We start from the raw sequence: 26,740 nt of genomic DNA on the forward strand, positions 1-26,740 counted from the left end.
CTGCTTTTCCACCTACACTTTTCACTCCTGATGTTGAGGCTACTTTGAATTATTGACATGTTCTTTCATCTGATGACTCAATGTCTTTGCCTTCTTCAACAACATCTTTCTAAATTACCTGTATCACCTTTGTCCATAAAATACACATGGACGTGGAATAACACAGTGTAAAAAAAAGTAAGGGTGTTTCCAGCAATACACATTCACAAAACTACGATATTTTTCCATTTAATATTTTGGTGACTGTGGGGTGTTGATATTTTACTAGGTGCCCGTCAGAAAAACAGTAACACAATGAACACAAGCACACTGTCTCTCAAAAACTGCAGGGTCAGAATTAAGAGGTCCCTAGAACAGACGACGCGACCATGGTCACAGGAATCAAATTCGCACGACTCCAAAATCACTGGACCTCAGAGTCTCTCGACCCGCTAGGCACCCTACCACAAATCCCACCGCAGAAATCTTTCACACTCGATCACCCAAGGGCACTCCTCCTTCTCTGACTGCCGCCCGGAGCTTGAGGCTCAGGCTGGCCCATCTCCTCGTCACGGTGCCCAGATCTTTTCCCACCTTGACCCCACTGAAGTCCAGTCCCAGGTGGGGCCGGGATCAAACGGAACTAAACCGACTCAGTGGTGCTTCCTTCACGGACCAGATACAATAACGCCGAGAACCCGAAGATACACCAACTGCACGGAGCAAGAGACTTTTTGCGGAAAATAGATTTGGACCGAGGAGGCCTCTGGGAAATGTAGTTCTGGGCAGCAAAACCGCGGACCTTTTCAGATTCTCCTTAGCACCAAGTAGCACTCCCAGGCTCCGAGTGCCAGACTCATGGGAGGCAGCTTCTGCAAAACTCAGCTGAGGTCCCTCGGCCGATCTGAGAGCCCCTCCACGGTGCGGTGGGTCATTCCGGTTACCCCGACAGCGGGAGGGCCAGTCCCTCCTCCGCGAGCCGCGGGGGCCTCTGGGAAGAGTTAGCTGCATCTAACGGACCTGGGCTGGTGCTGCCTACCGCCACAGTCGGCGCTGACCTGAGTGGCACCCCTCCCTGGGGCCGCACCGGCTGTGCCACTCGGGCGGTGTTGAGGTGTGGAACTGTGGCCTGTGTCTGCGGGCTTGCCGGTGAGTCTTCGGGAAGCCGCGAGCTCAGAATTCGGGACTCTTTGTGCTGGATGGTTCAGGGGCCTGCGGCCCACTGGGTGCCTGTGTTGTTGGAGGAGGACGCCGGGCAGGGGCGGCGGGTTCCCTGAGGCCGTGGGAGTGGAGGGTGAAAAACTGAGCGTGTGACTCGATAGGACTTTATTTTCCAGACATTTGTCCGTGACTCATATGGCCCTGGAGTCGTGTGTGTAGGCAGATTTTGTGGATGTGTTTTTTCCTTTTCTATTTCCATATGAATGTGGCTTCAAACTACGAAGCCTGTGTGTGATTTGTGAGACTGTACCAGTGCTTCGTTTCTTTGGTTCTGGTCATCGTAAATATGTTTTTCTATTAGACATCAGTAGCCCCAACACGTTGTTTTATTATTTGTTTCAAATTGTATTTTCGTGTATTCGCCATATTTTGTGTGCTTAGTAATTTCATGCTCCTTGCCCCCCACTCCCAGCCCCAATTCACAAAATAAAGAAAAGCTCCAAGAAAACAAGAATCATTCATACTTCTGCCAGCCACTATCAAATTTTATTTCCCATCTTTTCATTCCCCGTGAATATATTATATATATATGATCAGTAGCTTGAAAGTTGGAATCACACTGTACATACAATTGTGTAGTCTACTACGTATGGCATTTAACAATGTGCAATTAATATTTTTTCATTTAAACAATTACACATCTATGTGATCATTTAACAGGTTTTTTATGGTATACATGTTAATGCATTTACTCTTGTTGATGGGTAATTTGGTTCTTTTCAGCTTCTTGCCATTGTAAAGAACGTGTTTATTAGCAACTGTTTGGCACATGTTATGATGCACTTTATTAATTTTCGGGGGACAGGGGGCAGGCTCTTAGAAGTGGAATTGATCAGTTGAAGTGTATGTGCTTATTGAAGACTACCTGCGTTTGTGCTAAGTCGCTTCAGTCATTTCCTGACTCTGTGCAATCCTTTGGACTGCAGCCTGCCAGGCTCTTCTCTCCATGGATTCTCCAGGCAAGAATACTGGAGTGGGTTACCATGCCCTCCTCCAGTGGGTATTCCCAACCTGGAGATCGAACCTGTGTCTCTTAGCTCTACCTGCATTGGCTGGTGGATTCTTTACCACTAGTGACACCTGGGAAATGCAAAGACTCCCTGCTGCTGCTGCTGCGTCGCATCAGTCGTGTCTGACTCTGTGCGACCCCACAGACGGGCAGCCCACCAGGCTCCCCTGTCCCTGGGATTCTCCAGGCAAGAACACTGGAGTGGGTTGCCATTTCCTTCTCCAATGCATGAAAGTGAAAAGTGAAAGTGAAGTCGCTCAGTTGTGTCCGACTCCTAGCGACCCTATGGACTGCAGCCTACCAGGCTCCTCCGTCCATGGGATTTTCCGGGCAAGAGTACTGGAGTGGGGTGCCATTGCCTTCTCCGAAAGACTCCCTAATTCTATCCAATTATTCTCTGGTGAAGTTCCATCTAATCTACAGTATTATTGGCATAGTATTAGATTGCCTATATTTATACACCCTTGATAACAATGGTTGTCATTAATATTAGTAACCTTTGTTAACCTCATAAATGTAAAATATTTCCTTTAATTTGCAGTTATTTGATTACTATTGAAGTCAACCATTTTAAAAATAATTTTTTGTGAATTATGTGTTTTCTAAGTTATTTTTCTAAAGCAGTGTTCTATTTTCAAATTTCTTTTCCAGGTTCTTCAGGTATTATGGATTTATTCATTCATCTACTCACCATTTATTGAATGCTGCATGTGACAGGAGTTAAAAGATGCTTGGGATATAGCATTGAACAAAGTAGACAGACTCTGCTATCATGGTACTTAAATTGTTGTGGGTCAGATAATAAGGGGGGTAAGTAAATTTAATATAACATACATTACATAGTGAAAAATTCTAAGAAGTAAAGAAGGAGAATATATAGAATCAGGGATAGGACTTTTAGATGGGTTAGCTAGAAATGCATCCTGAAAATGTAATAATAAGGATATGAAGGAAATTAGGAGCTAATTATGCACAGCACATGCGTATAATTAAGGGAAGAGGGAACACCAGTTAGAAAAGCCCAGGTGGAAATATGCCTGTTACCAAGAGGCGGCTGCTGCTGCTGCTGCTGCTGCTGCTGCTAAGTAGCTTCAGTCGTGTCCGACTCTGTGCGACCCCAGAGACAGCAGCCCACTAGGCTCCCCTGTCCCTGGGATTCTCCAGGCAAGAACACTGGAGTGGGTTGCCATTTCCTTCTCCAGTGCATGAAAGTGAAGTTGCTCAGTCGTGTCCAACTCCTAGCGATCCCATGGACTGCAGCCTACCAGGCTCCTCTGTCCATTGGATTTGCCAGGCAAGAGTACTGGAGTGGATTGCCATTGCCTTCTCTGTACCAAGAGGCTAGGGTGGCTGAAATAGAGCAGATAAAAGGGAGAGTAGTGGAGAAGGAAATGGCAACCCACTCCAGTGTTCTTGCCTGGAGAATCCCAGGGACGGGGGAGCCTGGTGGGCTGCCGTCTATGGGGTCGCACAGAGTTGGACACGACTGATGCAACTTAGCAGCAGCAGCAGTAGCAGCAGTGAGAGATGAGAGAAGAAAAGTAATTGAAGGGCCGGAGGCCAGATCAGGTTGGTCCTTGAGGGCCATGTGAATGATCTTGACTTTTACTCAGAATGAGGTGGGAAGCTGTGGGAGAGTTTTGAACATGTGATTTTATCTGCTTATTATTTAAGAGGATTGCTTTGGTTGGTCTGATGAGAGGATTAGGGGAAGAAGACAAGGACAAGGGAAGAAGTGGAAAGACTAATTAGGAAACTGTTGCATTAATCAAGGGAAAAGATGTTGGTGACCTGGACGAGAGTAGTAAAAATGGTGAGAAGTAGTCATGTATGGCAATTTGCTGATAGAACTGATGTGATGTATAAGTACGACAGGATGACACAGTATTTTTTAATATGAGCAACTTGAAGATTGGAGTTATTACCTGAGAAGGGAAAGAGGGTAGGAAAAATCTGGGACATAGGGAAATAGTGAGATTTCAGTTTGGAATATTATATGTGAAGTATGAGGTACCCATTGGGTATTTAGGTGGAAATATTAAGTTGGCAGTGGGATATACAAGTCTACAGTTCTAAAGAAAGGTCTCAGATTGGAGACATACACTTGGCAGTTATTAGCATGTAGATGATGCACGCGTGCATGCATGTGTGCTCAGTCATCTCCAACTCTTTGTGACCCCGTGGACTATAACCCGCCAGGCTCCTTTGTCCATGGAATTTTCCAGGCAAGAATGCTGGAGTGGGTTGCAATTTCCTACTTTTGAGGCTATTCCTGACCCAGGAATTGAACTCCTGCTGCTCTTGCATTGGCAGGCAGATTCCCAGGCACTACACCACCTGGGAACCCCTTTTAGGTGATATTTACAACCAGACTGGATGAGATCACGTTGTAGGGTAGATGGAAAATGATAGAGGTAAAGGACTTATCTTTGGGTCACTTCAACATGACAAAGTCTGGGAAATGAGGAGGAATCAGCAAAAGAGACTGAAAGGGACCAGCTAGAATGATTGAGAGACTCGTGATATCCTGGAAACCGAGGGAAGAATGTGTTTTAATGAAAATTGTGTCAGATGCTGCTGATAGCCCAAGCAAAAGAGGACTGAGACAGTAATGTTGAATTTAGCAACATGAAAATTGTTGGTCACCCTGCAAAGCAGTTTCAGTAGAATAAGGACCTATAGAGAAAACTGGACAAGATAAATTGGTGATAACAAGTATAAACAACACTTTAAGTTTTTTCTCTTAATGGAAGGAGTGAAATGAAATGGTAGGTGGAGTTAAGAGGTAAATAATAACCCTGTTCATATACTGAGTGAAGTGATTCAACAGAGAGAGAAACTTGATAAAGGAGGAAAGGGGAGAAATGCTATAGACACCTCCTTAAATGGAAGAACAAACGTTAGGGTCTGAGGATAAAGGAAAAGAATAAAATAATCACTTAGGAGAGTGGGACAAAGAATGGAGAAATATAATATGATCTCCAGGCAGCATTGAAGACCCACTTGCTGTTAGTTTTCATGAATTTAAATTGAGCCTATTCCACGTGGTTGTTTGGTTTTTCCCCTCCTGTACTGTTCATATGCATGGTTGTCGCCACAGACAGGGGAGAGGAGAGTAAAATTTAACCAAAGTTGTTGGTTTCATGAAATAAGAAAGAATGATGTGAGAGAAAGGGGCAAGGGAGTCTAAGTTAGCAAGAATTAATTATACTAATTGACCGTGGCTTCAAGGCCAGGTAAGTAGAAAAGTGGTGGGAAGAGGGTGAGGGAAAATGAAAAACTATAGAATGAAGGAATGGAAGCTCCTGATGGTGGTGAAAAGTGGTTGAGTTGAAATGCAAGAGGAAGTAAGGTGGAAAGACAAGGATATTTTTCCCTTTAGTTGCCAAATGTTCAAAATAGGACAATCCTTCTTTTTATCACCTATTTGTTTTTGAAAATGTGGAATATTGTTAGCTATATTTCAGTAGGGATTACAAAATGGTGATATTCAAATCCTGTCATTCTTTATTTACTAGCTGGAATATTTTCCTAAGGAAAAAATGTCTGTCATCAATTCTGATTAGTTTAAGACACAGTTAGCATTTATAAGAATTTGTTGTTTTCTGTGTAAATATTTAAGTCAATAATTGTAGTAGCTGATGTAAAGTATGCTTGTGTGTCTATGCATGCATGCCTGCTAAGTTGCTTCAGTCATGTCCAACTCTTTGCGACCCTATGGACCATAGGCCGCCAGCCTCCTCTGTCCATGAGATTCTCCAGGCAAGAACACTGGAGTACGTTGCCATGCCCTCCTCCAGGGTACTATCCTGATCCAGGGATTGAACCTGAGTCTCTTACATCTCTAGGATTGGCAGGCAGGTTCTTCACTACTAGTGCACCTGGGAAGCCCTTCTCTGATACAGAGCTATTGATAAGTTCATGGGGCATCTCCTACATATGCACTCCTATTCTTGTTCACCAAATGTGCTTAAGCTCTCCATGATGTAGTAGTCATCTTTATAGCTATCAGCATCTTTGGGGGATGTATATTCTTGGCCTTCCTGATGGCTCCAAGTATCATTTTGCTACAGAGTGACCTTTAAACTACCTTGTGGGTACAGGTTTCTCAAACCACAAAGCAAACCTTGTCTAAGGTTTTTATTCTCTTTTATTCTCTTTTTCAGCTCTGCCTTCTCAGGCTCAGTCCATTCCCAGAAAGAAGAGGAAATGAATGAATTCCAGGTAAATTTTAAATAGCATATTTGTTCCAGAGTAGTTTAAGGGAATTGTAGTAATCCATACACTAAACTGGAAAATCCTATATAGATAAAACATATTTTCAGAGGAAACAGAGTTGGAAGATTAAGACCAGGAAAGTTAAAATATGATTATGCAGAAATGTATTCATTTAGAGAGATTAAAGTTGGGCTTCAGTTTTGAATTTCATTACTATAGGTAAACAAGAGCAGAAATTCATTATATATTTAAGTAAGTTTTTCATTGGCACCTAGGTCAATGAATATATTATAACATATATAGGGAGACTTTCTGTAGTTGGTAAAACAGCTTTTCTGATAGTCCGGGGTTTTCTTTATAATTTAAAAAAAAATCTTGGCTGTGCTGCATGGCTTGCAGGATCTCAGTTCCCTGACCAGGGATTGAACCCAGGCCACAGCAGTGAAAGTGCTGAATCCTAACCGCTACCACCAGGGAGGTAGTCTGTTTTGATCAGGGATAAAGCAAAGAATATATGTTAAAATATCCCAGCATTGGAAATAACACAAATCAACATCAACAGAAAAAGAGATAGTATTTCATGCAGTGGGATAGTGTACACACACACACACAAAACCAAAACACACAGAGTACTGCAACTTACAATATGGATAATCTCACAAACATGTGGTACCATTTATATGAAGTTTGAAAACTGAGAAAACTAGTCTCAGTGTTAGAGAATAGTGGTTACTGAGCAGGTATTTACTGGGACGGGATATGAGGGAATCTTGTAGTATGCTGAAAATGTTCTATATTTTGATTGAGTGATGGGTACACAAATATGTAAATATATAAGAATGTCTCAGTTTGTGCATTTAAGATTAGTGCATTTTACCACATTATTCTATGTATGTCATACCTCATTTAAAAATAAAAAGCAGACTATCTGAAGAAATAGATGGGATGTGCCTTTCAAATGACCCTATATAATTATTTTTTCCATGTATGTTTGCTGTGATTTGGCCACAATCTAAAGTAATCATTTATGGTAAATTCTTTTACTTTCAGTCTACTAGAATGTGAACAGAGTAAAAGTTTTATTTGGTTTACTGCTGTATCTACAGCCCCTAGAACAGTGCTTGGTATACTTGGTTTTTGTGAATGTGGTTGTAATGAATCCATGGTTCCTTATTTCTTCATTTTACTCTTAGAGTAAGTAATGTCTGTTTCCTCTTCAAGGACATTTCCTCAGAACTTCATCCTTTTTCTTCAAAGTTCCTTTGGAATCTTTCTCTTTCAGATTTTATCCTGTACTCTTAGCTACTAAACATATTTCAATTTACTGCCTTTTCACTCTCAGCTCAAAGATTTGCTTTACTGAAACATACCTTTCTTTGACCTGGTGCCCCTATCTCATAGCTTCTCTGTATGTCTAGTTTTTCCCTCAGTTAATTTTCAAAGTGAACACATGTTCGTAGCCAGCATTAAGCACTGGATAAAGAAATAGAATATTACCCTAACACCCATTGGACTCCTTCTGTACCTTTCCAAGTTATTACCCCTACTCCAGGGGTAACCACTGTTTAGTGTATATCACTATAGACTCTTTCTGCATATTTTTAAACTTTATGTAACCTATGTACTTGGCGTCTGACTTCGTTTAATATTTTGTCAGATTTATGTTGAATTGCTGCATGTAAGCTGTAGTTCACTCAACTTTATTACTGTATATTATTCAATTATATGAATAAACCATAATTTTATATATCCATTCTATCATTGATTGGCATTTAGGTAATTTTTATTTGGGAATAATTAAAATATTGTTCCTGTGAACTTTCTATTAGATTTTTGTTGCACATATGTGCATATCTCTTTCTACCAAAGCAGAATTGCTGAGTCATAAGTTATGTGTAAGATTACCTTTTATTAATACTGCCAAACAGTTTTCCAAAGTGGTTGTCCAAAATTATACTCTTAACAGTGTATGAGAGTTCTCAGTTATTCCAAGACAACAACATCTTGAGTGTATTTTCTATGGTCACTAGCTTGTTTTTTGGTATAATATCAAATTCATAGGTAGTAAAACAGAAGCTCAACTAAGTTTGAGTACATAAAAATTACATTCTTCTGTTGATACAATCACCATAAATAAAGTAAATTTGAAAAACCTAACAATAATTTTAGTAATACATACGGCAGACGAAATCTGGTATTTAAATATTTACAAACTAAATTAAAATCGAATAGAAAACTGCATATAATACATGAAAATAAATCCACAATTGAAAAAATAAAAAAGAACAAATGCCCAGTAAAAACTGTAAATAATATCTATTGTTAATCAAAGTTTTACATGGATTACCTTATATAGTCTTCAAAAGAGTCTCTCTTTCCTATTTGTTTATGTTTTCATTTATTTCCCTCAACTAGTATGTAATTTCCAGGAGGACAAGAACTTATGTCTATCTTCCAGCTATATCCTTGGACTCTAAACCAGTGCTGGGCATATCTAGTAACTCCGTAACTTGCTGAATAAAAAACTATAACTCTAGGGCTCAAATATGAATTATTTTCTCATTCTCTTTAGTGGCAGTTAATACTCATAATGAAAACCTCAACTACTATGAGACCCTCAAATAGTCTCTGAGCTATCAAAAAACAAAAACAAAACAGGTTCAATTGTTTAATTCTCTGGTTCTACTACTTTAACACATAGAAGAAATAGAAGAGCTGAGATTTCAGTGGTATTGCAGAGACTGAATCAAATGAACTTGTTGATACATTGTACCTAGGTGTTGTAGAAGAGTTATGAATCAAAATATATGCTACAGTTCCATTTTTGGAAAAAGGGTTGGTGTTGTTATTAAGAAAGGTAAGAAAGTTAATGGCAAAAACTGCTGAGTATTATATTACTCCTGACAAACCTAATACGGAATAGGTATATGTTACCTGAAATAGTGAACTACTGATGGCAAACTACTAACTGGATTCTAAGTAGTAAATGAACATGATAATGAGAAAAGCAAAATTTTCTGTTAGAAAAGATTATTTTTACAGTCATAAAATCCAGTATTCATGAAAGAATCTCATCATTTTCTTTGGATGAAAACTCCATACATGAGACACTGTGTGTGCATGCTCAGTTGTGTCTGAGTCTGCGACCCCATCGACATTATAGCCCTCCAGGCTCCTCTGTCCACAGAATTTTCCAGACAAGAATACTGGATTGGGTTGCCATTTGTTTCTTCATATACATTATTTTTTAAATATTCTTTTCCATTATGGTTTATCGCAGGAGATTGGATATAGTTTCCTGTGCTGAATATAGTAGGATCTTGCTGTTTATCCATTCTAAGTGTAATAGTTTGCATCTGCTATCCCCAAACTCTTTGTCCATCCCTCTTCCTTCCCTGCTACCCGTTGACAACCACAGGTCTGTTCTCTATCGTGTGTCTGTTTCTGTTTTGTAGATAAATTCATTTGTGCCATATTTTAGATTCCATGTCTAAGTGACATCATATGGTATTTGCCTTTCTCTTTCTGACTTAGTATGATAATCTCTCGTTGCATCCATGGTGGTGCAAGTGGCATTATTTTATTCTTTTTTATGGATGAGTAGTATTCCATTGACTGTGTACCGTATCTTCCATCCATTCATCCAAGACAGTAAGCTTTAAAGAAACAAAAAGAATGTTACTTTAAAATGCCAATTAGTGCATTAGATAATAAAGATAAATGGTTAGGACTACTTCTGCATCAAACTGCAGAAAATTTATTATAAGGAATACTGTGAAAAATAAGAAACATATCAGTAGGAAACTTTTATTGATCTGTCTTAGCTCATGGTAGACACAGACAACAAAATGAACATAACTACCAATAATAATTTGATAGAGCTAATTGATTGTCATAGCTTATAGCCTGGAAGCAATTAATATCCCCTTTTTAGATATGGAAAAACTAAAAGACTGACCATATATTAGGCCCAAATTCAATAAATTTCAAAGTACAAACTATGTTTTCCACAATGCAATTACATAGGAAGTTAATGATAAAACTTCAGAAAGAAAACATTTCTGCATGGAAGTTTTAAAACTAGCATAAGGAACTTAGGATCAAGAAAGACAGAATTTAAGATCATGGTTCAGGCCCTAATACCCTAACCATACTTAATCTTAAGCTGGAAAAATAGCCAGTAGTGGCTTGAAAATAGGATGGTCTCAGCATGAATGCAGTAGTAGAACTAAAGATAGAGAAGCTGGAGATTGTTCATCGATGATGCTTCTCATAGCTGGTTCTCCTGAAGGGGATCTAGGAGCATATTTTCATGGCTGCCAGAAAAATAGCACTTTGAAAAGTTCTCTTTCTGGCATGAGCATTTATCTGTCTTAATAGATTTACCTAGTGTTATTGACTGTCTCTGACAGAAATCTTACATAACAATTGCTTAAACAGGGCAGAATTTTGTCTTTGTAGGAATTCTGCTCGGTTCAGTTCAGTCGCTCAGTCGTGTCCAACTCTTTGCGACCCCATGAATCGCAGCATGCCTGGCCTCCCTGTCCATCACCAACTCCCAGAGTTCACTCAGACTCACGTCCATCGAGTCGGTGATGCCATCCAGCCATCTCATCCTCTGTCGTCCCCTTCTCCTCCTGCCCCCAATCCCTCCCAGCATCAGAGTCTTTTCCAATGAGTCAACTCTTCGTATGAGGTGGCCAAAGTACTAGAGTTTCAGTTTTAGCATCATTCCTTCCAAAGAAATCCCACGGCTGATCTCCTTCAGAATGGACTGGTTGGATCTCCTTGCAGTCCAAGGGACTCTCAAGAGTCTTCTCCAACACCACAGTTCAAAAGCATCAATTCTTCGGTACTCAGCCTTCTTCACAGTCCAACTCTCACATCCATACATGACCACAGGAAAAACTATAGCCTTGACTAGACGGACCTTTGTTAGCAAAGTAATGTCTCTGCTTTTGAATATGCTATCTAGGTTGGTCATAACTTTCCTTCCAAGGAGTAAGTGTCTTTTAATTTCATGGCTGCAGTCACATCTGCAGTGATTTTGGAGCCCAGAAAAATAAAGTCTGACACTGTTTCCACTGTTTCTATAAGGGATATCATAGTGTTTTCTTTCTTCATCTGACATGCCCATCCATGGGGTTGCCAATTGCAGGATCCCATCTTTCTCGTGGCAGAGTAATATTCCATTGTATATGTATGTATTACCTCTTCTGTATGCGTTCATCTGCTTTTTGGTCTCTGCTTTTTAATACACTCTCTATGCTAGTCAATAGCTTTTCTTCCAAGTAGCAAGTGTCTTTTAATTTCATGGCTGCAATTACTGTCTGCAATGATTTTGGAGCCCAAGAAAATAAAGTCTGTCACTGTTTCCACTATTTGGCTTGTGGTGATGGGATCAGATGCCATGAGCTTCATTTTATGAATGTTGAGTTTTAAGCCAGCTTTTTCACTCTCCTCTTTCACTTTCATCAAGAGGCTCTTTAGTGCCTCTTCACTTTCTACCATAAAGGTGGTGTTATTTGCATATCTGAGGTTATTGATATTTCTCCCAGCAATCTTGATTCCAGCTTGAGCTTCATCCACTCCAGCATTTCACATGGTACTCTTCATATAAGTTAAATAAGCAGGGTGACAATATACAGCTTTGACATACTCCTTCCCCAATTTTGAACCAGTTCATTGTTCCATGTCCGATTCTAACTATTGCATACAGTTTTCTCAGGAGGCAGGTGAGGTAATAAGTATTTGTTCTTTTATTTTTTTAATAATTTCTGAAATTAATTTTTGGCTATGCTGGGTCTTCATTGCTGCATGAACTTTTCTCTAGTTATGACAAGTGGTGGCTACTCTCTAGCTGCAGTGTGTGGGCTTCTCATTGTGGTGGTTTCTCTTGTTGCAGAGCACAGGCTCTAGAGTGTGCAGGCTTAATAGTTGTGGCACATGGGTTTAGTTACTGTGAGGCACGGCATGTGGGTCTTCCTAGATCAGGGACGGAACCCCTGTCTCCTGTATTGGCAGGTGGAGTCTTAACGGCAGAGCCACCAGGGGGAGCCCCAACAATATTAATTCTTTTGATCCACGAACATGGAATATCTTTTCACTTATTTGTATTCTCTTCAGTTTCTTTCATCTCCTTGGTTAAATGTATTGCTAAGTATTTTTGTTGTTTCTGATACTTTTGTGAATGCGTGCATGTGTGCGTGTCAAGTCATGTTTGACTCTTTCCGACCGCATGGACTGTAGCCTATCAGGCTCCTCTGTCCATGGGATTCTCCAGGCAAGAATACTGGAGTGGGTTGGCATTTCCTCCTCCAGGGGATCTTCCTGACCCAGGGATCGAACTTGCATCTCTTATGTCTCCTCTTCACTATTGTGAATGGGATTGTTTTTATTTCTTATTCAGATATTTTGTTGTTAGTGTATACAAACAGAGCTGATTTCTGTCTATTGATTTTGTATCCTGAAACTTTACTGAATTTTTTGATTTGTTCTAACAGTTTTTTGCTGGTGATTTTAGGATTTTCTGTATATAAGATCATATCATCTTAAAAAGACTTTTCTCCTTTTTTTTCCTTGCCTGACTGCTCTGGTTAGGATTACTCATACTATACTGAATAGGATTGATGAGAGTACCTTGTTCTTGTTCTGGTCTTAAAGGAAAAGTTTTCAACCTTTTACCATTGGGTATGATGTTAGTTATTGGCTTATCATATATTGCCTGACTTATGTTGAGCTACATTCCTTCTATACTCAATTTGTTGAGAGTTTTTATCACAAAAGGATATTGTATTTTGTCAAGTGCTTTTTCTGCCTCTCTTGAAATGATCAGACATAATAATTTCTGTCTTTCTATTAATATGTCACATGTATAGATTTGCATGTGTTGAACTATCTTTGCATCCCAGGATTAAATCCTTCTTGATCATGGTGTTTTAACATGCTGTTGAATTTAGTTTGCCTATATTTTGTTGAAAATTTCTGCATCTACATTCATTAGAGACACTGGCCTATAGTTTTCTTTGCAGTGTCCTATCTCCCTTTAGTATCAGGGTAATGTTGGTCTTGTAAAATGAGCTTGAGAGTGTTCCCTTCAGTTCAACTTATTTTTTTGTGTGAAAGTTTGAGAAAGATTGGCATCTGTTCATCTGTAAATGATTGGTAAAACTCATCAGGGAAGCCATGTAGTTTTTGGCTTTTCTTTTTTGGAGGGAGAGGAGGATTTTCTTTACTGGAAGATTTTAATTACTGATTCAGCTCCTTACTCATTATATCTGTTCTGATCTATTTCATGGTTCAATCTTGGTAGGTTGTATGTTTCTAGGAATTTATCCATTTGTTCTAGGTTATCCACTTTGTTACCATATAACTGTTCATAATAGTCTCTCATGGTCATTGTATCTGTGGTATCTTTCAGATATCACATGCCCCCTCTTTCATTTTATTTATTAGACTCCTCTTTTTCTTCTTGATGGTGTCCTTAGCACAGTTAGTACAATCTGCTTCTCTGTAATGTCCTCTGAGAATGTTATCTGCTGCTCTCTCAGACTTTTCAGTCATGAAGCTCAAAATTCAGTATGCTGGATATGATGAGAGAAAAATGAGCCTCTTTGGCACCATATCATATAGCTGAGAAAACAGGGTACTCACACATTTTTACTTTCCTTCACGAGTGAAATCATGGACCAGGATTTCTCTTGGCCCTAAGCTATGTTGCCTTGATGGAGGAGTGAGGTAGGTGAAAGTCAAACTGTTCCTCTTACCCTTTATGATGAGTCCAAACTTGTATATTTTGCTCCATTGGTGCACTGGAAATCTTTGCTAGAGACCTGCACTTTCACAAAGGCTGTCTTTTGTTGGGTGCTTGTCTCAGACAGTCATTTTCTGGGGGCTCCTGAACAGTGGCCAAAAGAGGCTAGAGTCAGTTCACATGCCTCTCAGGGGTCTACAGCAAGAACTGTGGTCTTTATGCTTATTTTTCAACATTTGGGTAGGCAAGACTCCTTCTGAGTACCTTGCATATGGTGCTGGATCCCGCAGTTCCCATAAGGGCACTTTTGTCCATGGATGGATGTCAAATTATTATTTTTGCAGTGGGGACTGAATGAGGGATGTCTTATTTAGCCATGATTGCCTTTGGTTTCTTAAGCCTGATTATTTACAAGTCCTTGCTCTTCAGTAGGAAGGGCTCCAAAAGAGGAGTTTCCATTATTCTCACAGCATACTCTGAACCTTAGTGAATGTTCATGTTCATAGGGTCCTTTTAGGACCTAGAAATTAATAATCAGAAACATTTTTTGTGAGTTTGCTCCTGGTGATTTCATCTTACCCCATCTGTCACAGAAATTCCTGAAAGTATAGGAAATATGGACAGCTCCCTTTGTTCCAGTGCTCTTTGTCTTATGTTTATATTTTTGGGATATTTTGGTTTTTAACTAGAAAAAGTGCATTTGATTTCTATGTCTAAAGCACACTGCTTTGAAGAAATTTGTCACCATTCCTCATTTCTGACACTTTAAATCTTTCTTTGTACTATTTTTTCATAGTTCTGGTTGTAATTCAGATTTAGAATTTTAAAATTCTAAAATTTAAATCCATTTAAAAAAACTTCATTAACAAATCTTTTTTTCTGTATCTTTTCATATTTGTAGGATTCTGTTTGTGGCACTCTTTTTTTAGTATATGTGAACTCTGCAGTTTTCATGGCTGCAGACACATATCATAGGCTTATGAACAATAAATCTTCATTTTCAATTTAGATTTTTTCTGGCCTAATGAACAATATGTGCAACTGCTAAATCAAAATATCTCCAGTTGGATGTCCTACTATGTTTCAAAGTTTGTATACCATTCTCTCCCCTTTTCTGCTTCTATCCAAATCATATTTTCATGTGTTAGTGAATCACAGGGATCTAATGAGTTCCCAAACCAGTTAACTTCGAGTGAAGTTTTATATCCCCCCAGTTTTTACAGTCAGTATAAATCGGTACCCAAGATCTCTTTAACCCACAGTAGTTATTAAAGATATGTGCTTGCTAAATCAATGAATGAACACAAACTGACAGGATATTGCTAAAATGATTTTTTTCTTTCAGACAGTAACAAAAACATAAAATTTATTTTATAGTCTCTTACCTTTGTGTATTACGTGAACAAGTTTCAATATGTTTTGTCCACAACATATAAGGTAGATGACTTCAGATTGAGTGGGAGTATGTTGTTACAGGACACGGTGACATTCAAAGATGTGGCTATTGACTTCACTCAGGAAGAGTGGAAGCAATTGGATCCAGCTCAAAGAAACCTGTACCGGAATGTGATGCTAGAAAACTATAACAACTTAATCACAGTGGGTAAGGGTAGTTTCCTATATAACTCAAATTCTGGGAGTAAAGTTCCCTTTTTCCCCCCAGTGTTTCTGAAATGGGTCCAACCTTCAATTATTAGACTGAGTTTGGTCTTTAGATGCCTTTGTTCACATGCACATGCATGTTGCAGCTTTCAAAGCAAAATGTCATCTATGGTTATGTTTCAGGGGGCAGCATCCCTAGAAACAATGCTTTTCTTATCTTTCAGAAGGCCTTGGGCTAGCCTCAATTCTTGAATGATTCTTTTTTCCTACTATTTATGCCCAAATCTTACATCCTTTCCCTTTCACAGGATGTCCGTTCACCAAACCTGATGTGATTTTCAAGTTGGAGCAAGAAGAAGAACCATGGGTCATGGAGGAAGAAGTGTTAAAGAAACATTGTCCAGGTTAGTGAAAGGGAACCATAGAGGTGAGGAAGGGCCAAGGCCCTTTAACAGCTAATATGTAAGTTCTTGATCCCTCTGAAATATTCCAAAGGTATATTTTTTTAGGCCATAGAATTCCATACTGACGGTGTGAATTTTTTATATATGTAAGATGTCATTTTTGAAACTTTTTTTGAAAATTCACATTTTTGTTGTGAATTTAAATATCCTAACTCTGTAAAGCTTTGAAGTCAGTGGTACACTGGTTTCATAAGATTTAGAAACTTTCCTTCACATTCTTCACAATCTGTATAAAATTACTCATTGTGTTATTTATATCTTCCGTTAATTCTACAGCATTCTCAGCATCATCAAATATTAGCTCTCATTCATTGTCTTAACACTCTACCACTGAAAATCAGATAGATCCTAGACATTTTTATTTTTTCCTCCATATTTTTAAATCTCCTGTTTTCTTCCTTTGTAGCTCTCTGCTGTCTTCTCAGTAATTACTTTAAATATATCTTCCAATTTACTAATTCTCTCTTCAATTGTGTTTATTTTAAACTCATCCACCTTTTAAAAAAATTATTTATTTTTGGCTTTGCTGGTTCTTTGTTGTTACACATGGGCTTTCTCTATTTGCAGCGAGCAGGGGCTACTCTAGTTGTGGTGCACAGGTTTCTTATTGCAGTGGCTTCTCTTGTTGCAGAGAACAGGTTCTAAGTGCACATTCTTAAGTAGTTGAGGCACATGGGCTCAGTAGTGGCTCTGGGGCTCTAGAGCTTGGGCTTATTAGTATTGTGCCACACAGCTTTATTTGCTCTGCAGCATGTGAGATCTTCCTGGACCAGGGATTGAATGCATGTCTCCCACACTGGCAGGTGGATTCTTTACTACTGAGCCACCAGAGAAGCTTAACTCATCCACCTTTGAAAAAAACTTTTAGTATAAGTATTTTGTATTTTTAGAAATTCCTTTTGTTTTTGCAAAAAATTCTCACATCTTTCTGATTCTTCCTAATAATTTCTGTGGCTTCTTCAGATTTGTGTTTTAATTTTTGCTTCTTTAAAAATACTGTACATAGCTCTTTTGTATTGTCTTCAGGTTTAAATGTCCTATTTTTGACGACTCAGTGTGTTTTGGTTCTTCATGTGCTCGATGATAGCTGATTGCAATTTGAGTTTTTTAAAATCTTAATTTATGATAATCTTCTTGTCCTAAATTGAGTTGCTTTCTTCTGAAGATGATTTACATGTGTTTCTGGTGGGCACCAAGAGGCGTTTCCAGGTAAGGATCAGTTCTTTGAAGGTAGGCTTTTGGTAGGAACCTCAATTGAACTTTTCTTCTTTATTGATAGCCCAAGAGCCTTATATTTTACTTAATAAGGCTTTGCATAGGTATTCAAGTCAGATCCATCTTCAGGCTGCTTTCAGTTCTGCTCTCTTAGTCATGGTCTTGGCTAATACTTGATTTTGTTTTGTTCACTTTTTGTGTGTGTATAGTGCTCAGGTTGTTGGAGAATACTGCAGTGTTCTTGGAGATTTAGGCTACTTCCTATAAGCCCAGTAGTGCTTCAAAATTTCAGCTGATTTTATCCACTGTCTAATTTTGCAAATGAGGTTACCCTATTGTAATTTCAATGTTAAAAATCCGTATGTAGTCTGTCTCTTTTATTCCCCCGACTTGCATGGTGTTTTTTGTTTTGGGTGATTTTATTTTTCTCTTTATTTCTTGGTTCTGCTGGTTAATCTTGTTTTAGCCCTTTTTGTTTTCTCATTGTTTCTTCCTCATGCATTTGTATTTCTATAAATATCTTTCTATATTTCTAGCTCTTGATTTATACCTGGTATTTTCACTAAGTTTTATCATTCATGGCAATATTCAGTCAAGATTTCATTCTGTATGTCATAATTTTCTTTAGCTTGAATTTTTGTCTGCTTTCTTTATATCATGTTTTTTTCTTTTCTCTTACATTTTTTAAGAGATATGATTTCAATACCTTCTCATTTTTGAGTGAGGATAGTTCCTTCTTAACCTGATTTTTAAAGAAGTATAATGTTAGGGAAGGAAAAACAGTTCTCAGATCTAGAGCACAAATCTGCAAACTAAACTGCTAACAAAACTGCAAACTTTCTTTTCTGAGGAAGAAAGTTCTCAGATTTAGAGCACAAACCTGTTGGCCAGCCACTTGTTTTTGTAAATAAAGTTTTATTGGAATACATTCATACCAAGTCATTTACATCTTGACTGTTACTATTACAGAGGCAAGGTTGAATAGTCGTGTCAAAGACTATATGACTCATGAAAGTGAAAGAAAGAAAGTGAAGTCGCTTAGTCATGTCTGACTCTTGGCAACCCCATGGACTGTAGGCTTCCAGGCTCCTCCATCTGTGGGATTTTCCAGGCAAGAATACTGAAGTGGGTTGCCATTTCCTTCTCCAGGGGATCTTCCTGACCCAGGGATCAAACCCCAGTCTCCCACACTGCAGGCAGGCTCTTTACCATCTGAGCCACCAGGGAAGCCCATATGACCCATGAAGCCTAAAATATTTGCAGTCTGACCTTATTTAAGAAAGTTTGCCAACTCTTGATGTATAGGAGTACATCTGTGCTTCATACTAAAGCCTTTTATTCTGCATGGTTGTGTGAATATAAGTATGTTTAGGCTTTATTTCTTCTCATCCAAAAAGGAACTGTGGCTACAAGTCTCATAACTCTGAATCTTATACTCTCATCCCAAGACGTCTTCCTAAAAAGATAGTATTTCACAGTGTTTCCTTGCTCAGTCCTGGTTTCCTTGACATAGTTAGGGATGTCAAGTCTCCTGTAGTCAGTCTGCACTCCCAAATTTCCATGTTGTAAACATGGGTTAATTAATTCTTCCCTTCAAGGTACGGTGTCCATTTTGACAGTGTCAGCTGTTTGCTCTGCCCACAATCGGAATGAACAATTATCGTCTCTTAGAATCCTTTTTCCCCTGTTCCACCCTTCACTGTATTTGTCAACATTAACTCATTATAATTGGGGTTATAGCCACCACCTAAGATCACTGAAGCATCGACGTTTCAATTCTTGTTTGTATACAGGAAAAGAGATCAGATAGTTTTTCATTCTACCATCTTAAAACATGGAGTCTTTTCTGTCACATTTGGTATTTTGATCTTGCTCCTGGAATTTGTCACTTCTACTTGGACACTACCTTAAAGACCTGATCTTGCCTTCTCCCTCGACCTCTTTTGTTTAATTGAGCTTTTCTGTTTCCCTAAACTGAGGTGACTCAAAAGCTTAAGCTCAGTATACTATTTTCTACCAAGTCTCTAACTTCCTGCTTTCACAAGAATCTTTCATTTCCTTTATTCTCAGTCTGGCAGAGAGGAAAATGGAGATTATTTTTTCCTCCCTATTTTTGAGCTAAGCAGCCACTACGGACTGGATGTCTTACCCTTTGGTATGTAGATTTTCATTTATTCTGTTTGAGCCAGTTCCTTATCTCTGAATTCCTCTGCCTGGTGTCCTTGATGTAGAGCTATTCTGCTTATCTTTCTCAAGAGAGTAACCTCACATATTCTCTAGGATGGAAGAGTAGTCTTTGTCTTCATTAGTTTATACCGTTTTTATACTTTGCCTCATTTTCATGTGGTTTTGGGTAGGATCAGAGATAAATTCATATATCAATTAGGTCATATTTAATTTCTCATTCTTTGTTTTCCCTTTTGCTCAGTTGTTGTTTAGTCACTAAGTCATGTCTGACTCTGTTGCAACCCCATGTACTATAGCCTGCCAGGCTCCCCTGTCCATGGGATTTCCCAGGCAAGAAGTCTGGAGTGGGTTGCCATTTCCTTCTCCAGGGGATCTTCGTTACCCAGGGATCTAACCTGTGTCTCTTGCACTGGCAAGCAGATTCTTTACCACTCAGCCACCTGGGAAAGCCGCCTTTTGCTCAGTACTTACTCCCTTTTCAGTCATGCTAGGTAGGCTTTTCTGCTTTTATATTCTGATTCTTTTATCCTATTTTTACCTTCCTGTTGTTTGCTCTCATTTTATTAATTACTGTAGGGGTCAGGTGAATTTTTTAAAAATATGTAGTATGTGCTTACAGTACAGATTTTTAAAGTACAAAAGGATACATATTGAAAACTAAATTTTCTCCTCTTACCCATGTCCTCCTCTATGCTGGCAACCTGTAGTATCATTTTCCTTTAAGCTATTACTTATTTGTATTTTCAAGCATTTTTATTGAAACCACTTTAAGTTGATAGGTTAACTTGTGAATAACTATCATCTCTGCTGTTGAATGTTCTTTTCCAAGAATGTGATATGCCTTTTGTCTTAGTTTCCTAGGGCTGCTGTAACAAAGTAGAGGCTAGAAATATAAATACAGGGTGTAAGTAGGGCTCATGTTCCTACTGAAACCCACAGAAGATTCCTTGCATCTTTCAGCTTCTTTTATCCCCAGATATTCCTTGGCTTGTGACAGCATAACTCCAATCTGTGTCTTTAACGTCATATAGTGTTTCCCTGTGTTTCTGTCTCTTCATGTGGCAATCTTCTTTTAAGAACACCAGTCAGATTAGGGGCTTACCCTACTCCAGTGTGACCTCATCTTAACTAATTACATCTGCAGTGACCTTATTTTCAAATAACTTCATGTTCTGAGGTACTGAGCATTAGGACTTAAACATATTTTAAAGGTGGGACACACAATTCAACCCATAATACTGTTTCATGTGTTCAAATCTGTGTGTGCATGTAAAGTTTTATAATTTGTGGAACTTTCTAATTAAATATATTCCCAATTTTTTTGTATTTTTATTATAAATGTAGTCTTTTGTTATCTTTTCTAAATAGCTATTTGTATATATGAAGGTTACTAAAACTGAGTATTAATTTGCTATAGTGAATTTAATGAACTTTCTATAAATTTTCAGGTAACTCTTGATTTTGCAAAGAAAGAGTTTTAATATTGACAAATAATGTGAATTTTTCCTTTCAAAGTTGTTTGTATGTATGTGGGAGGATGACCCATGCTGTGCAACACATGGGTCCCTAGTTCCCCAACCAGGGATCAAACCCATGCCCCCTTCATTGGGAGAGCAGTCTCAACCACTGGACTGCTAGGAAAGTCACCCTTTCCAAGTTTTTATACCTCATTTCTTTCTCTTATTTAATGCTCTACCCTGTACTATAATAATAGTTGTTATAGTACTCATCTTTTTCTTTTTCCTGACTTTAATGTGACTGCTTTGGGATTTTTCCCATTAGGAATGGTACCAAGGTTTAAGTTGTACTGTGATTTTTCTCTAGTTAAATATGTTTCCATTTTATAAAGTTATTTTTATGGAAAAATGCGTGTTGAATTTTTAATATGTTTTTAATATCTTTGGAAATGATTACTTGACTTTTCACTTTTGACCTATTTACTATTACTACTATTTACTTATAGATTTCTCTAATATTGAAACATACTTCTATTCATGGAAAAAACCAACATATGTATGTCTTATATTTAATATGCTTCCGAGTCACTTTCTTTTCCTTCTAGGTCATTTTGAATATAGTTTTTGCACTGATATTCAAAAATGAAGTTGATGTATAGTTTGCTTTTTGGGTGTCATCTTTATCCGGTATTGGTATTATGTTTGTCTCATATACAAAAAAGAATTCTTTTTTCTTTCATAATATGTTGTATAGCACATGCTTAACAGCTGTCCTTTAGATAGTTGTTTAAATTCCCATGTTAATATCTATGGGCCTTGTCTATTTGTTTTGTTTGGGGGGATTTCTTTTCATAAATTTATTTGTGGAAAATGGTCTTTGTTTTCTACATCTTATAGAGTCAGTTTAGGTAATTTATATTTTTCAGAAATTATTTCTATCAAGCCATTTATGAAAGTTTATTTCCATAGAATCTTATAAAATACTTTTATAGTTTTTTAGCTTCCTGTTTTACCTTTTTCTCTATTGATGTTTCTTCATTTGTATATTCTGAATTCTCCCTCTTATTTATCCAATAGTTTTATATTTTTTATTTCAGATCCCATTAAGCAATCAAAGCTGTTTGTATTTCATAAATACCTGCCTCTACTCATATTTCCTTTCCTGGGATTTACTGAAGCTTAGGAAATAGGAGCTATATATAAACCTAGAATTTGCTTAATAGGAAATGAGGCTATAAGCTAAGAATCCCATACATGTATTTTTTTGGTTTTAATTATGTATAATTTTGGAAAATTTTACAAATGACATTTATTTGCAATTTCTTTTAGGAGAAATATGGGGGATGGATGAGCAGCTGAAAATTCAGGACAGACTTTTGACACAACTTGAAGATAAATTCACAAAAACACTGACTGATGAAAAAGTCAGTGAATGTCATAAGAAATTTGCAAATGCATTTCCTCTGAACTCAGACTTTTTTCCTTCCAGTCACAGTGTCTATGAATATGACTTATTTGGAAAATGTTTAGAACATAATAATTTGAACTATTGTGAGAGAATCTTTATAGGAAGAGAAGACTGTGAATATAAGGAGCCTATGAAATCATTTGGCAATAGCTTATCCCATCTTGTAGTAACCCCCTTTAAGTGTAATCATTGTGGAAAAGGTTTTGATCAAACTTTGGACCTCATCAGACACTTGAGAATTCATACTGGAGAGAAACCCTATGAATGTAAAAAATGTAGAAAAGCTTTTGGTCACAAGGAAAAACTGATTAAACATCATAAAATTCACAGTAGGGAGCAGTCTTATGAATGTAATGAATGTGGGAAAGCTTTCATTAAAATGTCAAATCTCATTAGACATCAACGAATCCATACTGGAGAGAAACCCTATGCATGTAAGGAGTGTGGGAAATCCTTCAGCCAGAAATCAAATCTAATTGATCATGAAAAAATTCATACTGGAGAAAAACCTTACGAATGTCATGAGTGTGGAAAAGCATTCAGCCAGAAGCAAAGCCTCATTGCACATCAGAAAGTTCATACTGGGGAGAAACCTTATGCATGTAATGAATGTGGTAAAGCCTTCCCACGAATAGCATCTCTTGCTCTTCATATGAGAAGTCATACAGGAGAGAAACCTTATAAATGTGATAAATGTGGAAAAGCCTTCTCTCAGTTTTCCATGCTTATTATACATGTGAGAATTCATACAGGCGAGAAACCCTATGAATGTAATGAATGTGGAAAATCTTTCTCTCAAAGTTCAGCCCTAACTGTACATATGAGAAGTCATACTGGTGAGAAACCTTACGAATGTAAGGAATGTAGAAAAGCCTTCAGCCACAAGAAGAACTTCATTACACACCAAAAGATTCATACTAGAGAGAAACCTTATGAATGTAATGAATGTGGGAAAGCTTTCATTCAGATGTCAAATCTTGTTAGACACCAGAGAATTCACACTGGAGAAAAACCCTATATATGTAAGGAATGTGGCAAAGCCTTTAGCCAGAAATCAAATCTCATTGCTCATGAAAAAATTCATTCTGGAGAGAAACCCTATGAATGTAATGAATGTGGGAAAGCCTTCAGCCAAAAGCAAAACTTTATTACACATCAGAAAGTTCACACTGGAGAGAAACCTTATGATTGTAATGAATGTGGTAAAGCCTTCTCTCAAATTGCTTCCCTAACTCTTCATCTGAGAAGTCACACAGGGGAAAAGCCTTATGAATGTGATAAATGTGGGAAAGCCTTCTCTCAGTGCTCACTGCTTAATTTACATATGAGAAGTCATACAGGTGAGAAACCCTATGTATGTAATGAATGTGGAAAAGCTTTCTCTCAAAGAACTTCCCTTATTGTACACATGAGAGGTCATACAGGTGAGAAACCTTATGAATGTAACAAATGTGGAAAAGCCTTCTCCCAAAGTTCCTCCCTTACAATACATATACGAGGTCATACAGGTGAGAAACCCTTTGACTGTAGTAAATGTGGAAAAGCCTTTTCCCAAATCTCATCTCTTACACTTCATATGAGAAAACATACAGGTGAGAAGCCTTATCATTGTAATGAGTGTGGTAAGGCCTTCAGCCAAAAGTCACACCTTGTTAGACACCAGAGAATTCATACTTATTAGAAATAGAAACTTTATGAATCTTGTGAGTATGGAAAAAGACTTCAGAAGGAATTTGCATTTCCTTGCACATTACATAATGGGATCTAGAGCAGAAAACTGTGAATGTGGGAAAGCCTTTTTAAGAAGCCACACATTTGTGAAACAGAATTCTTACCAAGGGGACAAAATGTATGAGAAAGCTGATTATCAAAAACCTTCAGTAGACATCTTACCTAATGATATTTATCCAGCATTCTCACTAAAATCTGAAACAAGATATTTGCTATCAGGTTATCAACATGATACTTGAGCTCCTAGCCATTGCAGAAAAAGAAATACTCTTAACCTTTTTATACTAGAATAATAATAATTAGAAAATATGTTGATATAAAATATTTATGAATAAACATGATAATGAATTACAAGACATATATATGTAGTTAAATATTTTGAAGGTCACAAAAGAACACCTGAAATTTTGAGAAAAATAACATTGTCTAAAAAGACATAAAATTTCTCACAAATCTCTAAAGTACTTCCACTCAAAGTTGTTTTCTTTAACCAGTTATGTTTTTAACAATTTCACAAACTGATTGAAATTTTATATAGGAATGTAAATGGCCACAAATAGGTGAAATATGTAAAAAATACAAGAGAGAAGATACACCATTAGATATCATTTATTTAAAGCTGGCATCATTGTTTTTACACAATGTTCTTAAGGAGTATATCAGTGGAAACAAACTGAAGATTGGAGGAAGGAGATATGGGGATTTTGTGTATTATAATGCTATTGAGATCACTGGAGAGAAAATGACCTATTAAATAAATGGAAGATTCATATTAACAAAAAATGTTAGCTCTCTAGTTTTTATCATATGCAAAAATAAAATCCAAACAGACTGAAGACTAGAACATAGAAAGCAAAATTCTGTATGATGAAAATAAAATAGACTATATTTACTACCTTAGAGTAATAGGATTACTTTAAACATACATAAATGTGGAACATTCAGTTCTATTTTGGTGCATTGGCTTCAGAGGCACCCACATATGTCACAGAGATACATATATCTTTGTGTTAACTGGATCATGGTTTGTATTCCTCTAAATAGAATACATGCATTTCCATTAATAGAGGGATAGAGTGATACAATATGGTTATTTCTATGATAGAACATAATATTTAAAGATACAAATTTGACATAATTACATGGATAGACTCCATAATACTGACAGAAAAAGCAAAATGTACAATGAAATAAAACATTTTTTTAAAAACATTTCTATAAATTTAATAAAACAATGCAAAGAACAGTACTGTGTGTTGATCATGGATACATATATGACATTGCCTTTTAGGAAGTGAAGGCAGTTGTTATATTTATCTGTAATATTTCTTTAATAAAAGACAAAGCAAATATGACAGTAGTAATGAATCTGGTTGTCAAAATTATGTTGTAGTTTTTTAAAATTATTATTTCTTGTCTGTATTTTCCTGTTTCTCTAAAATAATCAAGTAGATAGAGAAAACCTGGACCTATATGGATTCTTATTTTTGATCAGATATAACATTTACAGAAAGTTATCTTTAATAATGATACATAAACCAAACCTGAATTAAGATATTTTGCTTACCACCTCATGTTAATTAGCATATACAAATCAGAAGTATACAGCATCTATTTGAAGAGAGCTTTAAAATTTTTCATTTTTTATTTTAAACATGAGTTCCTCCCTATTTGAAACCAGCAAAGAAACAAATTTAGGAAAAAATATCACCTGCATTTGGGTTGGTTTCAAACTAAGGGGAAAAGACCACTCATGCATAATGTAAAATGTTAATGTTGTAACATATCAAGACAAGGATACTCATATTGGGACAGAAGAAGTGTCAAAGTATATAAACAAATCTTTCTTTGGCTTCTGAATTTTTAAATGGGAATTCAGATAGTGGTTATTTTTATGTGTCAGGTAAGAGCTCAGTGAATATGAAGGTTCACTTCTTCCTATACCACAGCTGTTTTATATTAATGCCTTTCAATTTTTTCTAATTTTTTATTGGAGGATAATTGCTTTACAATATTGTGCTGGCTTCTGCCAAAAATGAACTCAAATATTTATAGTACTGAAACTTCTTTCCTCTGAATCAGTTCAGTTCAGTCGCTCAGTCATGTCCAACTCTTTGCGACCCCATGGACTGCAGCACACCAGGCTTCCCTGTCCATCACCAACTCCCGGAGCTTGCTCAGACTCATGTCCATCGAGTCTGTGATGCCATCCAGCTATATTATCCTCTCTCATCCCCTTCTCCTGCCTTCAATCTTTCCCAGCATCAGGGTCTTTTCCAATGAATCAGTTCTTTGCATCAGGTGGCCAAAGTATTGGGAGCTTCAGCATCAGTCCTACGAATGAATATTCAGGACTGATTTCCTTTAGGATTGACTGATTTGATCTCCTTACAGTCCAAGGAACTCTCAAGAGTCTTCTCCAACACCACAGTTCAA

At 37.5% G+C, this 26,740-nt stretch overlaps 1 protein-coding gene across 1 annotated transcript; it reads left to right on the plus strand.

Annotated features, from left to right (window-relative positions):
* Positions 1 to 131: 131 nt before the first annotated feature.
* On the plus strand, positions 132 to 25,672 carry ZNF569 (zinc finger protein 569). Its single transcript, XM_027514203.1, has 6 exons — positions 132 to 1,128; positions 2,861 to 3,019; positions 6,376 to 6,433; positions 15,657 to 15,783; positions 16,091 to 16,186; positions 22,435 to 25,672. The coding sequence occupies exons 3-6, from the start codon at positions 6,419 to 6,421 to the stop codon at positions 24,252 to 24,254; spliced, it is 2,058 nt and encodes a 685-aa protein (XP_027370004.1). The 5' UTR covers positions 132 to 1,128; positions 2,861 to 3,019; positions 6,376 to 6,418; the 3' UTR covers positions 24,255 to 25,672.
* The last annotated feature ends 1,068 nt before the right edge of the window (positions 25,673 to 26,740 follow it).

This window comes from Bos indicus x Bos taurus, chromosome 18 (assembly GCF_003369695.1).
Source record: "Bos indicus x Bos taurus breed Angus x Brahman F1 hybrid chromosome 18, Bos_hybrid_MaternalHap_v2.0, whole genome shotgun sequence".
NCBI classification, from domain to species: domain Eukaryota; kingdom Metazoa; phylum Chordata; class Mammalia; order Artiodactyla; family Bovidae; genus Bos; species Bos indicus x Bos taurus.

Bases quoted from the DNA above. Each gene is read 5' to 3' on its own strand.
- ZNF569 (XM_027514203.1), top strand. The intron at 15,784-16,090 runs GTAAGGGTAGTT...TCCCTTTCACAG, and splicing joins TAACAACTTAATCACAGTGG to GATGTCCGTTCACCAAACCT. The intron at 16,187-22,434 runs GTTAGTGAAAGG...AATTTCTTTTAG, and splicing joins GTTAAAGAAACATTGTCCAG to GAGAAATATGGGGGATGGAT.